At 38.7% G+C, this 13,156-nt stretch overlaps 1 protein-coding gene across 1 annotated transcript in view; it reads left to right on the forward strand.

Moving 5' to 3' along the window:
• The window catches only part of otog (otogelin), a gene marked incomplete at both ends in the record, with an annotated part of 89,411 nt that overhangs the window by 67,852 nt on the left and 8,403 nt on the right, over positions 1–13,156 (forward strand). The window contains 9 exons of the mRNA XM_079264774.1: positions 478–655; positions 770–921; positions 1,247–1,336; positions 1,427–1,613; positions 7,148–7,368; positions 7,577–7,715; positions 8,363–8,551; positions 11,388–11,597; positions 11,694–11,798. Of these exons, the coding sequence (XP_079120900.1) occupies positions 478–655; positions 770–921; positions 1,247–1,336; positions 1,427–1,613; positions 7,148–7,368; positions 7,577–7,715; positions 8,363–8,551; positions 11,388–11,597; positions 11,694–11,798 (1,471 nt within the window). The remainder of the gene's footprint in view (positions 1–477; positions 656–769; positions 922–1,246; positions 1,337–1,426; positions 1,614–7,147; positions 7,369–7,576; positions 7,716–8,362; positions 8,552–11,387; positions 11,598–11,693; positions 11,799–13,156) is intronic.

The following is a 13,156-nucleotide window of genomic DNA, read 5'->3' on the forward strand; positions in this document are numbered from 1 at the left end:
CTGACTCATCTCTAATGCCACAAGTTAATGTTTGTTTTCTCATTACTGTTTAAAATGATGACCGTTTCACTGTTTACTAAAAATCTTTTTTTTTTTCATTTGTGCCGTCTTCATTTATTCTTCACCAATTCAATAACAATGTCATCTCAGGACCTGAATACAGACAGAGTTTTCAGCCAGATCATAATAAATAGCCTAGTTAAAGCTATTTTGTTAAGGCCCACCACCCCATCCTCACCTGCACGACGCAGATGTATTCCAACAGGCCTTTTGTCGTCATTTCATTATGCAGAGATGATTTTGAAACAGAGGCTTTAGAAAAGACTCAGGTTTAAAAGGTTCCCTACGTTTTTTTTTTAATTACATCCGATCCGAAAAGCAGGAACGACGATGTCCGGTAGCATGATTTGCTGTTATTTCCTGCTGTTTTCCTCTGTGACTCCTGCGTTTTCAGCGTCTCATCTCCTTATCATCCAGCCTCCGTATGCAGAAATCGTAGACGAATGCACAAAGTACATCTGCATCAACAACCAGCTCATCCTATTCAACAAATCCCAGAGCTGCCCCTTCACAGCGGAGCCTCCAAACTGCGGCCTGCTGGGTTTTGCGGTTCTGGTCAATGGAGACAAGTGCTGCCCTAAGTGGGACTGTCCATGTAAGCCAACGTGTGAAAATAATTCTCTAAATATTGGAAATAAAAGATCTTACTGTTTAAAATTTGGCTGGACTGAATGAAAGTGATATTTATTTATTTTTCCAATCTCTGAAGGTCGATGTTCCATGTTTCCTGATCTGAACGTGATCACGTTTGATGGGAACAGCGTTGCCATCTACAAAGCTGCCTCGTATATAATAACCCAGCTGCCCAATGAGACCGTCAGCGTCCTGGTTCAGGAGTGTCCTGCTGACTCAGAGTCACCAGTGAGTCACATCATCCCCCATTTTCATTTCATTCATTTCATAAGCAGTGTTGTATATATACGGGCTTTTACGGAAATGTTAGCGGTAAAGTTGCAAAGCCTAAAAACACAAAGAATTTTGTTCTGCAGAGGTACTATTCCTAGGTACTAATATTTGTATAGCGAATGCAGCTGCATCATACTCCACCAACCAATCAGAATAGACTGCATCTTTTGGGTTGTGACGTGACGTAAAGCTGAGCATTTCAGACAGAAGCTGTTAATGAGAAAGATGTTGGCTCTTTCAGATGCTCTAAACAAGTCTGACTTGTTTCTTTTCCTTAAAGCTGCTCTGGAATTTCACCAACTTGTGTCTGGTGTCGCTCAACATCACCCACAAATCCAACCATGTCGTCATCCACCGGCTGCAGAGGAGAGTAAGAGACGGACTCGTTCTTAATTCAAGCTTCTTGCTTCCTGCTGTAACAAACTCTATATGGTGACCTGCGTTTTGTCTTGTCTGTCAGCTCTTTGTCAACGCACGGTACGCCAAGCCCCGCTTCAAAAAGTACGGCTTTGAGATCTACGACACGGGCAACATGTATCTGATCCGCAGCCCGGCTGGTCTCAAGCTGCAGTGGTACCACAGCACGGGCATGATGGTGATCGACACCGGCAGCTCCAGCAACAAGCTCGCCACCATGGGCCTGTGTGGTGAGAGCAAAGCAAATTATGTTCCCTTTCAGTTTAATAATGATCCATCAGCTTGTGAGGATTTGGTTTCATATCTGCTTTCTGTAATAGTTTGTAATTTACTTTTAAAAGAAAAAAGCTGATTGACAGGTTCCTTCCTGCGCTGTGACTCCTCAACGCCCACTATCCTGCAGGTTTTAGATGTTCCTCTGCTACAAAACACCTGATTCCAGTTAAACGACAAGCTCTGCATCAACCTGCTACTCAGACATTACTCTGAGCCGGCTGTGCTGAAGCAGGGAACCGTAGAAAGTCTGCAGGACGGCTGGCTTTGATGACCACAGCTGGGGAAGCAACAGTTTGCATCATTGTGCCCACTGTAGAATAAATTCTCAGCCAAGTCTAAACTAAACCGGTGGTGTCAATTTATATTTTAGTTGAGCCGCCTCATGCTGTGCAGTCAGGGTTGGACATGTGATATATCTGCATAAAAAACTATAAATGATGAAACTTGCACATTTTCTTTTTGTTTTTGTACAAATAGACATAAGTACATTATCAGGCAATGTCCCTGTTAAAAAATATTACAAACAACCTGGAGTTTCTCGAGACAAATAAGTAAAATTTGAACAATATTTTGCCTCAATTACACATAAATGTATGTTTTTTATGTATCTGTTTTTGAGTAACTTAAAACTACTGAGTGGATTTTTGTGATGTTTTTCTGAGCATGGGTCCTGGTCTAATTTAGATTCCATTAAATGCGGCATATAATATGGAAGGAATTATGGACACAGGAATTTACAGTATGGGTGGACAGAGGTTTACGTTCTCTGAGTTCTTTTCCAGTTATATTATGAAATATATATATGTAAAAGAATTAAAATATTCAACATGTACCTATGACATAACTAATTAAATATTTCTAAAAAATATTACATTACCTCCAGCTTTATTAAATATATTCTGTTATATATTGTATACTTAGATATATGAACTTTCTTCAACTTTTTTTTCCATTTTATTTTTCATTTTTTGTGAATATTTGATATTTTTTACTTCTTTCTTACAGTTACTCTGATAGATTTTATGTAAGTTACTCTGATGTCTGTTATGTGGTAAATTTACTCCAATGGCTGTTATGTGGTAAAGTTACTCTGATGGCTGTTGTGTGTTAAAGTTACTCTGATGGCTGTTGTGTGTTAAAGTTACTCTGATGGCTGTTGTGTGTTAAAGTTACTCTGATGGCTGTTGTGTGTTAAAGTTACTCTGATGGATGTTTTGTAGTAAAGTTACTCTGATGGATGTTTTGTAGTAAAGTTACTCTGATAGATGTTTTGTAGTAAAGTTACTCTGATGGATGTTTTGTAGTAAAGTTACTCTGATGGCTGTTGTGTAGTAAAGTTACTCTGATGGATGTTTTGTAGTAAAGTTACTCTCATGGATGTTATGTGGTAAAGTTACTCTGATGGATGTTATGTAGTAAAGTTACTCTCATGGATGTTTTGTAGTAAAGTTACTCTGATGGATGGTATGTAGTAAAGTTACTCTGATGGATGGTATGTAGTAAAGTTACTCTCATGGATGGTATGTAGTAAAGTTACTCTGATGGATGATATGTAGTAAAGTTACTCTGATGGATGTTATGTAGTAAAGTTACTCTAATGGCTGTTTTGTAGTAAAGTTACTCTGATGGATGGTATGTAGTAAAGTTACTCTGATGGATGTTATGTAGTAAAGTTACTCTAATGGCTGTTTTGTAGTAAAGTTACTCTGATGGATGTTTTGTAGTAAAGTTACTCTGATGGATGTTTTGTAGTAAAGTTACTCTGATGGATGTTTTGTAGTAAAGTTACTCTGATGGATGTTATGTGGTGAAGTTACTCTGATGGATGTTTTGTAGTAAAGTTACTCTGATGGATGTTTTGTAGTAAAGTTACTCTGATGGATGTTTTGTAGTAAAGTTACTCTGATGGATGTTATGTGGTGAAGTTACTCTGATGGATGTTTTGTAGTAAAGTTACTCTGATAGATGTTTTGTAGTAAAGTTACTCTCATGGATGGTATGTAGTAAAGTTACTCTGATGGATGATATGTAGTAAAGTTACTCTGATGGATGTTATGTAGTAAAGTTACTCTAATGGCCGTTTTGTAGTAAAGTTACTCTGATGGATGGTATGTAGTAAAGTTACTCTGATGGATGTTATGTAGTAAAGTTACTCTAATGGCTGTTTTGTAGTAAAGTTACTCTGATGGATGTTTTGTAGTAAAGTTACTCTGATGGATGTTTTGTAGTAAAGTTACTCTGATGGATGTTTTGTAGTAAAGTTACTCTGATGGATGTTATGTGGTGAAGTTACTCTGATGGATGTTTTGTAGTAAAGTTACTCTGATGGATGTTTTGTAGTAAAGTTACTCTGATGGATGGTATGTAGTAAAGTTACTCTGATGGATGTTTTGTAGTAAAGTTACTTTAATGGCTGTTTTGTAGTAAAGTTACTCTGATGGATGTTTTGTAGTAAAGTTACTCTGATGGATGTTTTGTAGTAAAGTTACTCTGATGGATGTTTTGTAGTAAAGTTACTCTGATGGATGTTTTGTAGTAAAGTTACTCTGATGGATGTTATGTGGTGAAGTTACTCTGATGGATGTTTTGTAGTAAAGTTACTCTGATGGATGTTTTGTAGTAAAGTTACTCTGATGGATGTTTTGTAGTAAAGTTACTCTGATGGATGTTATGTGGTGAAGTTACTCTGATGGATGTTTTGTAGTAAAGTTACTCTGATAGATGTTTTGTAGTAAAGTTACTCTCATGGATGGTATGTAGTAAAGTTACTCTGATGGATGATATGTAGTAAAGTTACTCTGATGGATGTTATGTAGTAAAGTTACTCTAATGGCCGTTTTGTAGTAAAGTTACTCTGATGGATGGTATGTAGTAAAGTTACTCTGATGGATGTTATGTAGTAAAGTTACTCTAATGGCTGTTTTGTAGTAAAGTTACTCTGATGGATGTTTTGTAGTAAAGTTACTCTGATGGATGTTTTGTAGTAAAGTTACTCTGATGGATGTTTTGTAGTAAAGTTACTCTGATGGATGTTTTGTAGTAAAGTTACTCTGATGGATGTTTTGTAGTAAAGTTACTCTGATGGATGGTATGTAGTAAAGTTACTCTGATGGATGTTTTGTAGTAAAGTTACTTTAATGGCTGTTTTGTAGTAAAGTTACTCTGATGGATGTTTTGTAGTAAAGTTACTCTGATGGATGTTTTGTAGTAAAGTTACTCTGATGGATGTTATGTGGTGAAGTTACTCTGATGGATGTTTTGTAGTAAAGTTACTCTGATAGATGTTTTGTAGTAAAGTTACTCTGATGGATGTTATGTGGTGAAGTTACTCTGATGGATGTTTTGTAGTAAAGTTACTCTGATAGATGTTTTGTAGTAAAGTTACTCTGATGGATGGTATGTAGTAAAGTTACTCTGATGGATGTTTTGTAGTAAAGTTACTCTGATGGATGTTTTGTAGTAAAGTTACTCTGATGGATGTTTTGTAGTAAAGTTACTCTGATGGATGTTTTGTAGTAAAGTTACTCTGATGGATGTTATGTGGTGAAGTTACTCTGATGGATGTTTTGTAGTAAAGTTACTCTGATGGATGTTTTGTAGTAAAGTTACTCTGATGGATGGTATGTAGTAAAGTTACTCTGATGGATGTTTTGTAGTAAAGTTACTTTAATGGCTGTTTTGTAGTAAAGTTACTCTGATGGATGTTTTGTAGTAAAGTTACTCTGATGGATGTTTTGTAGTAAAGTTACTCTGATGGATGTTATGTGGTGAAGTTACTCTGATGGATGTTTTGTAGTAAAGTTACTCTGATAGATGTTTTGTAGTAAAGTTACTCTGATGGATGGTATGTAGTAAAGTTACTCTGATGGATGTTTTGTAGTAAAGTTACTTTAATGGCTGTTTTGTAGTAAAGTTACTCTGATGGATGTTTTGTAGTAAAGTTACTCTGATGGATGTTTTGTAGTAAAGTTACTCTGATGGATGTTATGTGGTGAAGTTACTCTGATGGATGTTTTGTAGTAAAGTTACTCTGATAGATGTTTTGTAGTAAAGTTACTCTCATGGATGGTATGTAGTAAAGTTACTCTGATGGATGATATGTAGTAAAGTTACTCTGATGGATGTTATGTAGTAAAGTTACTCTAATGGCTGTTTTGTAGTAAAGTTACTCTGATGGATGTTTTGTAGTAAAGTTACTCTGATGGATGTTTTGTAGTAAAGTTACTCTGATGGATGTTTTGTAGTAAAGTTACTCTGATGGATGTTATGTGGTGAAGTTACTCTGATGGATGTTTTGTAGTAAAGTTACTCTGATGGATGTTTTGTAGTAAAGTTACTCTGATGGATGGTATGTAGTAAAGTTACTCTGATGGATGTTTTGTAGTAAAGTTACTTTAATGGCTGTTTTGTAGTAAAGTTACTCTGATGGATGTTTTGTAGTAAAGTTACTCTGATGGATGTTTTGTAGTAAAGTTACTCTGATGGATGTTTTGTAGTAAAGTTACTCTGATGGATGTTTTGTAGTAAAGTTACTCTGATAGATGTTTTGTAGTAAAGTTACTCTGATGGATGTTTTGTAGTAAAGTTACTCTAATGGCTGTTTTGTAGTAAAGTTACTCTCATGGATGGTATGTGGTAAAGTTACTCTGATGGCTGTTTTGTAGTAAAGTTACTCTGATGGATGTTTTATAGTAAAGTTACTTTGATGGATGTTTTGTAGTAAAGTTACTCTCATGGATGGTATGTAGTAAAGTTACTCTAATGGCTGTTTTGTAGTAAAGTTACTCTGATGGCTGTTATGTGGTGAAGTTACTCTGATGGATGTTTTGTAGTAAAGTTACTCTGATGGATGTTTTGTAGTAAAGTTACTCTGATGGATGGTATGTAGTAAAGTTACTCTGATGGATGTTTTGTAGTAAAGTTACTTTAATGGCTGTTTTGTAGTAAAGTTACTCTGATGGATGTTTTGTAGTAAAGTTACTCTGATGGATGTTTTGTAGTAAAGTTACTCTGATGGATGTTTTGTAGTAAAGTTACTCTGATGGATGTTTTGTAGTAAAGTTACTCTGATAGATGTTTTGTAGTAAAGTTACTCTGATGGATGTTTTGTAGTAAAGTTACTCTAATGGCTGTTTTGTAGTAAAGTTACTCTCATGGATGGTATGTGGTAAAGTTACTCTGATGGCTGTTTTGTAGTAAAGTTACTCTGATGGATGTTTTATAGTAAAGTTACTTTGATGGATGTTTTGTAGTAAAGTTACTCTCATGGATGGTATGTAGTAAAGTTACTCTAATGGCTGTTTTGTAGTAAAGTTACTCTGATGGCTGTTATGTGGTAAAGTTACTCTGATGGCTGTTTTGTAGTAAAGTTACTCTGATGGATGTTTTGTAGTAAAGTTACTCTGATGGTTGTAAAAGACACACTTATACTTTGGCTGATGAAGTGGTGGTTAATGTTAAGATCACGTTACTCCTACAACCGTCTCAGGCTTCTGCGATGGAGACCCGACCAATGACCTGACTCTGGCCAATGGCACCAAGCTGGGTGTAAGTGAAGATCCGGCGCAGTTCATTGACAGCTGGCAGGTTCCCAACACCACCAGCTACATCAGCCACAGCCGCCGGCGTGAACATAACTGCTCCACCAGCGACTGCTCCAGCTGCCTGGCCATGCTGGAGGACCACGCCTTCACCCCTTGCCACACCTTTGTATGTTAAGTCTTAAGTTTTCATTTATGTTTTCTTTAACTTACATATGAAACACATGATTTAATGATCATTTATCTTCTGGTTTATGTTAACATGTTAATGTTCCTTTTGTATGAGTGTAATCACCCAATTTCTGCACAACTACAATGACAATAAACATCCTTCTGTCCTGCTCTTCTTCTTCTTCTCTCCTCTTCTTTGTGTTCAGGTGCCACCCAGCACATTTTGTGAACTTTGGGTGCGAGACTCGGAGTACGTCAACAATCAGTGTGTGGCCCTGGCTGCGTATGTGGCGTCTTGCCATAAATTCAACATCTGCATTGAGTGGAGGAGTCCAGATTACTGCCGTAAGAATTTTGTCCTCAGTTAACAGATATTTTTTTTAATTCAGGACTGAGTAAGACATACAGGTGTGGACAGTGTTGAATGTACAAAGAAAAGAAGAGTTTGTTGATTTGAAATTCTAAACCGGCATCACTTGATCAAAGAAAGAGTTGGAACAAACATATTTTGAAAGATTTTAGAGAGACCACAGCTATATCAGTTTCTCCTCAGTTTGGGGTCTTATTTGTTTTTCTTCTTCTGCTTTTGGATCTTTTAATTTTTATGTCTTTTTTCCTGGATTAAAACTTTGGCATGCACACCTGATTTGTCCCTGTTAAGACTGCTGCATAGATGTGTGTGTCATCTGCATAGCTGTGCTTGTGGCAACATTGAGAGGCTGAACACAGGAGGGCCTAGAATAGAGCCTCTGGGGACTTTGCTTGCATTTTTCTCTTTTAATAAGCAATGATTTGCCATATTAAAAGCATAACTGAGATCCAGATCAAATCAGATTGAGGTTTTTTTTTTTTTTTAACTGTGTGAAAAATCGGATTCGATTCAGTTTCATCCAAGTGACCCCGACCTGTATTTCCATTCACTTTGACTCAGAATTGATTAACCTCCCTGTTATAATCATGAGGCTTTGACATGTTTGTGTTTCTTCCTGCAGCGTTCACGTGTCCTGACACTCTACGGTATCAAGCCTGTCTGCCGGCATGTACGTCTCAGTCCTGTCCAAACCACGACTTTGACTCTGACCCAGACCAGTGTTCGGGCCTGACTGAAGGCTGCGTGTGCCCTGAAGGAACGCTCCTCCACCGGCCATACTCAGCACTCTGCATCCGCCCTGAGAAATGTGGTAAGACAGCAGCTGATTGGTCCGCACAGCAGAGCAGGAAGCCTCAGAGTGAAGTTCACTGCGTTAGATTATAATACTGTAATGACAGTGAATAACAAGTGAAATAATGGGAGATAACATACACACACAAAGTACATCTAACAAAAACATAATAATTGAAGAATTACTCTGTGCAGCCATGCTTTAGGTCCTTTAACTCCCACTGATTGTTTCAAGATACTTTGCAGTTTTTTCCGGCATCTTGCATAACTTTACACACTTAGTTAGATTACGCCTAAGCCTGTTTTAGCAGGACCACCAATGATGAGCTGCAGATGTATCAGTAGCATCCACATCATCAGGCACAAAAAGTCAGGCTGAAATTAAAAATGTTCACCAGTGTTTAAAACCTTTTTGTTTTGTTACCTCATGCACCCAAGCATGTACACTTAAATCAATGTCAAAGTCAGCTTTATTTATATAAAGCCAACGGCCAACCAAAGTGCTTTACAGCAGATATCAAATCAAATCAAATCAAATCAAAGATACTTTATTCCTCTCCAAGGGGAAATTCAAGGTTCAAGCCAGCTAGTCCAAGGTTTGACATACAGACATGTAACTTTAAAGTTGAACTATTATGTACATTTCAGGCTAATTTATTTTTATTTCTGAGCTGGGATTGATTGAGTTATTGTCACAAATGGCTTTATTTACTTCAGACCGACCCTCTCCGTAGGCTGTCAGATCAGCCTGCGGGCAAAACGAGTGGATTGAGACTCTTCCGCATTAAGCCCCGCCTCCCGCCACTGCACTACATCGGGAGCGCGCACCGCACCTGCTTTCGCCGTCATTGTAACATCTCATAAACAGAAGGATTAGGCTCATATGAACTCAGTTAAATACAATGTCAACACATAGCATACAGCCCTACATGTTGGAACCTGAATCAGAGCCTGAAAACGAAGTGGGAAACAGCGACCCACAGCAACGAATGCAGCAGGATGTCTCTCTTTGGTAAACTCACCAGCCATCGTTGGAAATAACTTTATCCCACGTTTTCCACCCGCCTGATGTATTTGTACATGTCCTTGTTAACCAGTAGAAGGTAACCAATCACCGAACCTTATCCCCCGGGACGTCACAAGGATTTCCAAGTAGAAAAAACTCTCTAAAACTACGCGTTTTTCGTCGCCATGGAAACCGAACGGAAAGAGTGCTGGAACTAAAACTCAAACATGCGTTTAGGTGATAAAAAACGGTGCCGTTCACATGTCTGATGAGGATTCAACACTGTAACACTGTAGAAAGCTCAGAAAACTTGAAATACCATAATAGCACCCCTTTAATGACAAGTTTACAGAACCAAAGTGAAGCTTGGGCCCCGCATCCAGTTTTACCGGCGCCGCTTTATAACAGATAAGAACAGAGATGCATTAGGGGCCCAGGGGGTCGAGGGAAAAAAACATGTAATTTCGGACCACACCACTAGATGGTGCAGTCTGGAGAGACAGGAAAAAACCTCAAACACTTAAGCACAAACTCAGACAAGACACACAAAGTCCAGGGAGGCAGTGAGTCAAGTGGGAAGGGGCGGAGGGGTGGATGAGGAGGGGGACAGAGCGTCTCTTCTTCCGTTCTCAGGGGGGGTTGCACCGGCCAAAGGCCTCTGGGAAGCCGAATCCAGATATGATTTTTGTTTGGGTTCCAGGCAAGGAAAATAATTTGCCCTCGGCCTTGGGTCCATAACAGGTCTCAGGCTGGCAGCTCCAAACAGCCAAATGGGGGGTCAATTTCCACCGATTCAAGCAGACATCTTCTCCATGTTGTCGTTAATTCTGCGTACCAGTCTGGGCTAAACTGGTATCCTGCTTACGGTCAGCGCAAGAGTCTGTGCACTGCTAGCCCGGCACATACCGTTGCATAATTCTGGCAGCCTGCCAGTTGCTGCCAGAATCTCACGGGTCTTCAGGTAGATCAGAACTCCGCCAGTGCCAATCAGCAGAATCCCGATCACCAATAATCCAAACATGTAAACATCCTCCATGTCCTCAGAGGACAGAACCACCAGACACATTGGTCTCCATCTGGCCCATGGGTCCTGAATGTAACCAGCCGAAAGCGTCCCCTCAGGACATAGAGGCTCCCCTCTGCCCGGTCTCCAGGATGAGAAAATTTGATCGATTGCGTTGAGAGACCACCCGATCAGATCCATGATGTAAGAATTTGAGGAAAAGAGATGTAAGAAGAGGTTCCTAGTCAGACGGGACAAGTAGCGGACCACAAGGGAGGAAAATAGGAGAGCAGAGAAAAAGCGACCGCCTTCACTGAGTGCAGGAGTGGAAAATACACAGAAAATAAAGCACATACATACACACATACATACATACATTTATGTATGTATAAAAGCTAAAAACCAGATAAAAAACAGAAATCATGGATTCTGCTCAGCCAAAGGTCAGAGTAAACAGGTGGGTCTTAAGACAAGTTTTAAAAATAAAAGGCTGTTTGCAGACCGTACATCCAGGGGTAATGAGTTCCACAATGTAGAACCCTCAACTGCAAAACCTCGGTCTCCTCTAGTTTTCATCAGGTATTGGGGAACATGGAAGACCATCTGGTCAGCTGACCTAAGGGCTCTAGAAGGTTGATGAATGTTAACTAGGTCAGATAAACACTTTGGTGCCGAGCCATTCAGACTTAAAAACAAATAAAAGTATCTTTAAGTCAGAGCGGAAAATTTTCTTTCTCAAACTTTTTGTCTTGTCGGCTGGGTTTTGTTCCAGTTTAAACCAGTTTACTGCTAAGTTCAGTATAATTCAGAGGATTTAACTAAGGAACGGTGGATGCATGTCTGCAGCCTGCACCGACAGCTCCGGCGCTCCTCGGGCGCACGGCGAGGTCTGGAAAGCTTCAAAGGATGGCTGCTGCATGTACCGCTGTGACAATGACACCATCATTTCTGTGGAGTACAACTGCTCCAACATGCCGGAGCCAGTGTGCCACCGAGCAGGCGAGATGATCATCAGCATGGCCGACGACGTCAGCTGCTGCCCGCATAAAGTCTGCAGTGAGTCCAAGAGCTCAGCTCTACAAACCTCCTCAGTTTTTCATCTGTCGAAACAAAAAGCAGAACATGTGATGGTGTAAATGTCTGCCTCTGCAGTGTGTAACCAGAGCCTGTGTGACCAGCTCCCTCCTGACTGTAAATATGGAGAGAAGCTGGTGTCGTACTACAGAATGGACTCCTGTTGCCCAGACTACGTATGTGGTGAGTTTCTAAACTCTGCACATCCACAAACACTGAGACATTAATCCACACGATCAGATCTAACAGGGACTTTGGTTGTTACTGCAGTTTATGTACATTAATCCATTAGAACCGAATCATATCTCTCAGCTAACTTACTAACAAGGCAACTTGTTATTTTGGTGACACTTTAAAATAATGGTACAAATCACATACTTAAGTAATGTGTAACTCATAATGAACTAATACATTAATTAATGCAGACTTTACCATGAATTTCTGTTGCTTATCATAAACTAATGATTATCCGAGTGATGATTCATGTGATTATTTGACTCCTGATCATCAATTGATGAACATTTGGCAAGGCAAGTTTATTTGTATAGCATATTTCATGTACAAGACAATTCAAAGTGCTTTACATGAAACATTAAAAGCATTACAGAAAAAAAAGTGTTAAAAGAAAATACACATAAAACCACAAAAAAAAACCTAAATTATATTAAAATAATTAAAAGCAGAATTAATTAAAAGTTACTGTGCAGGTGTCATGCATAGGTGCATTAGTTTACTGTTTTTCAATTCATCAGTATTTTGACATACTTGCCAGTTTAGATACAATTATATAATTTATTTCCCGGTTACTAATTTATGTATGTATCTATATATGGAAATGTTTTATATTAAATACATAGCTGCTTTAGAAACAAAAAAACAATAAATAAATAAACCTACATTCAACCTTTAATAATAGTCCCTGAAAAGAACTTATCAATGTTCACCCAGTGAACTGTGAATGTGTCTTGCATGAAATTCAGTTCAATTCAGCTTTATTTGTATAGCGCCACTTCACAACAATGTTGTCACAGGACACTTTAGATACACATCATTTCAAGCCACTTCATACATAGCCTATCATAGAAACCAACTGATTGCATCAAGTCATGACTTCGATCCAATCCTCCATCCTGAGCTGCACGTGGCGACAGTGGGAAGGAAAAAACTCCCTTTTAACAGGAAGAAAACCTCTGACAGAACCCGGCTCAGGGAGGGCAGCCATCTGCCTCGACTAGTCGGGGTGGAGAGGACAGGAAAGTCAGAATAAAATGAAAGAAAAATATCAGTAGAATAGAATTAAAAGACATGTTTCTATCTAAACTGGCAAATATGTCAACATATAGATGAATAAACAGTAAACTAATGTTCATCAATCGATGATCACTTAGAGGTCAAATAATCACATGAATCATCATTGAGTTCATCATTAGTTCATAAAGAGCAACAGGAATTCATGATAAAGTCTTTATAAATGAATGCATGCGCTTATCATGAGTTAAACATAACTTGAGTATATAATTTGTCCCATTATTGTAAAGTGT

Source organism: Telmatherina bonti (assembly GCF_933228915.1).
Source record: "Telmatherina bonti genome assembly, chromosome: 1".
NCBI classification, from domain to species: domain Eukaryota; kingdom Metazoa; phylum Chordata; class Actinopteri; order Atheriniformes; family Telmatherinidae; genus Telmatherina; species Telmatherina bonti.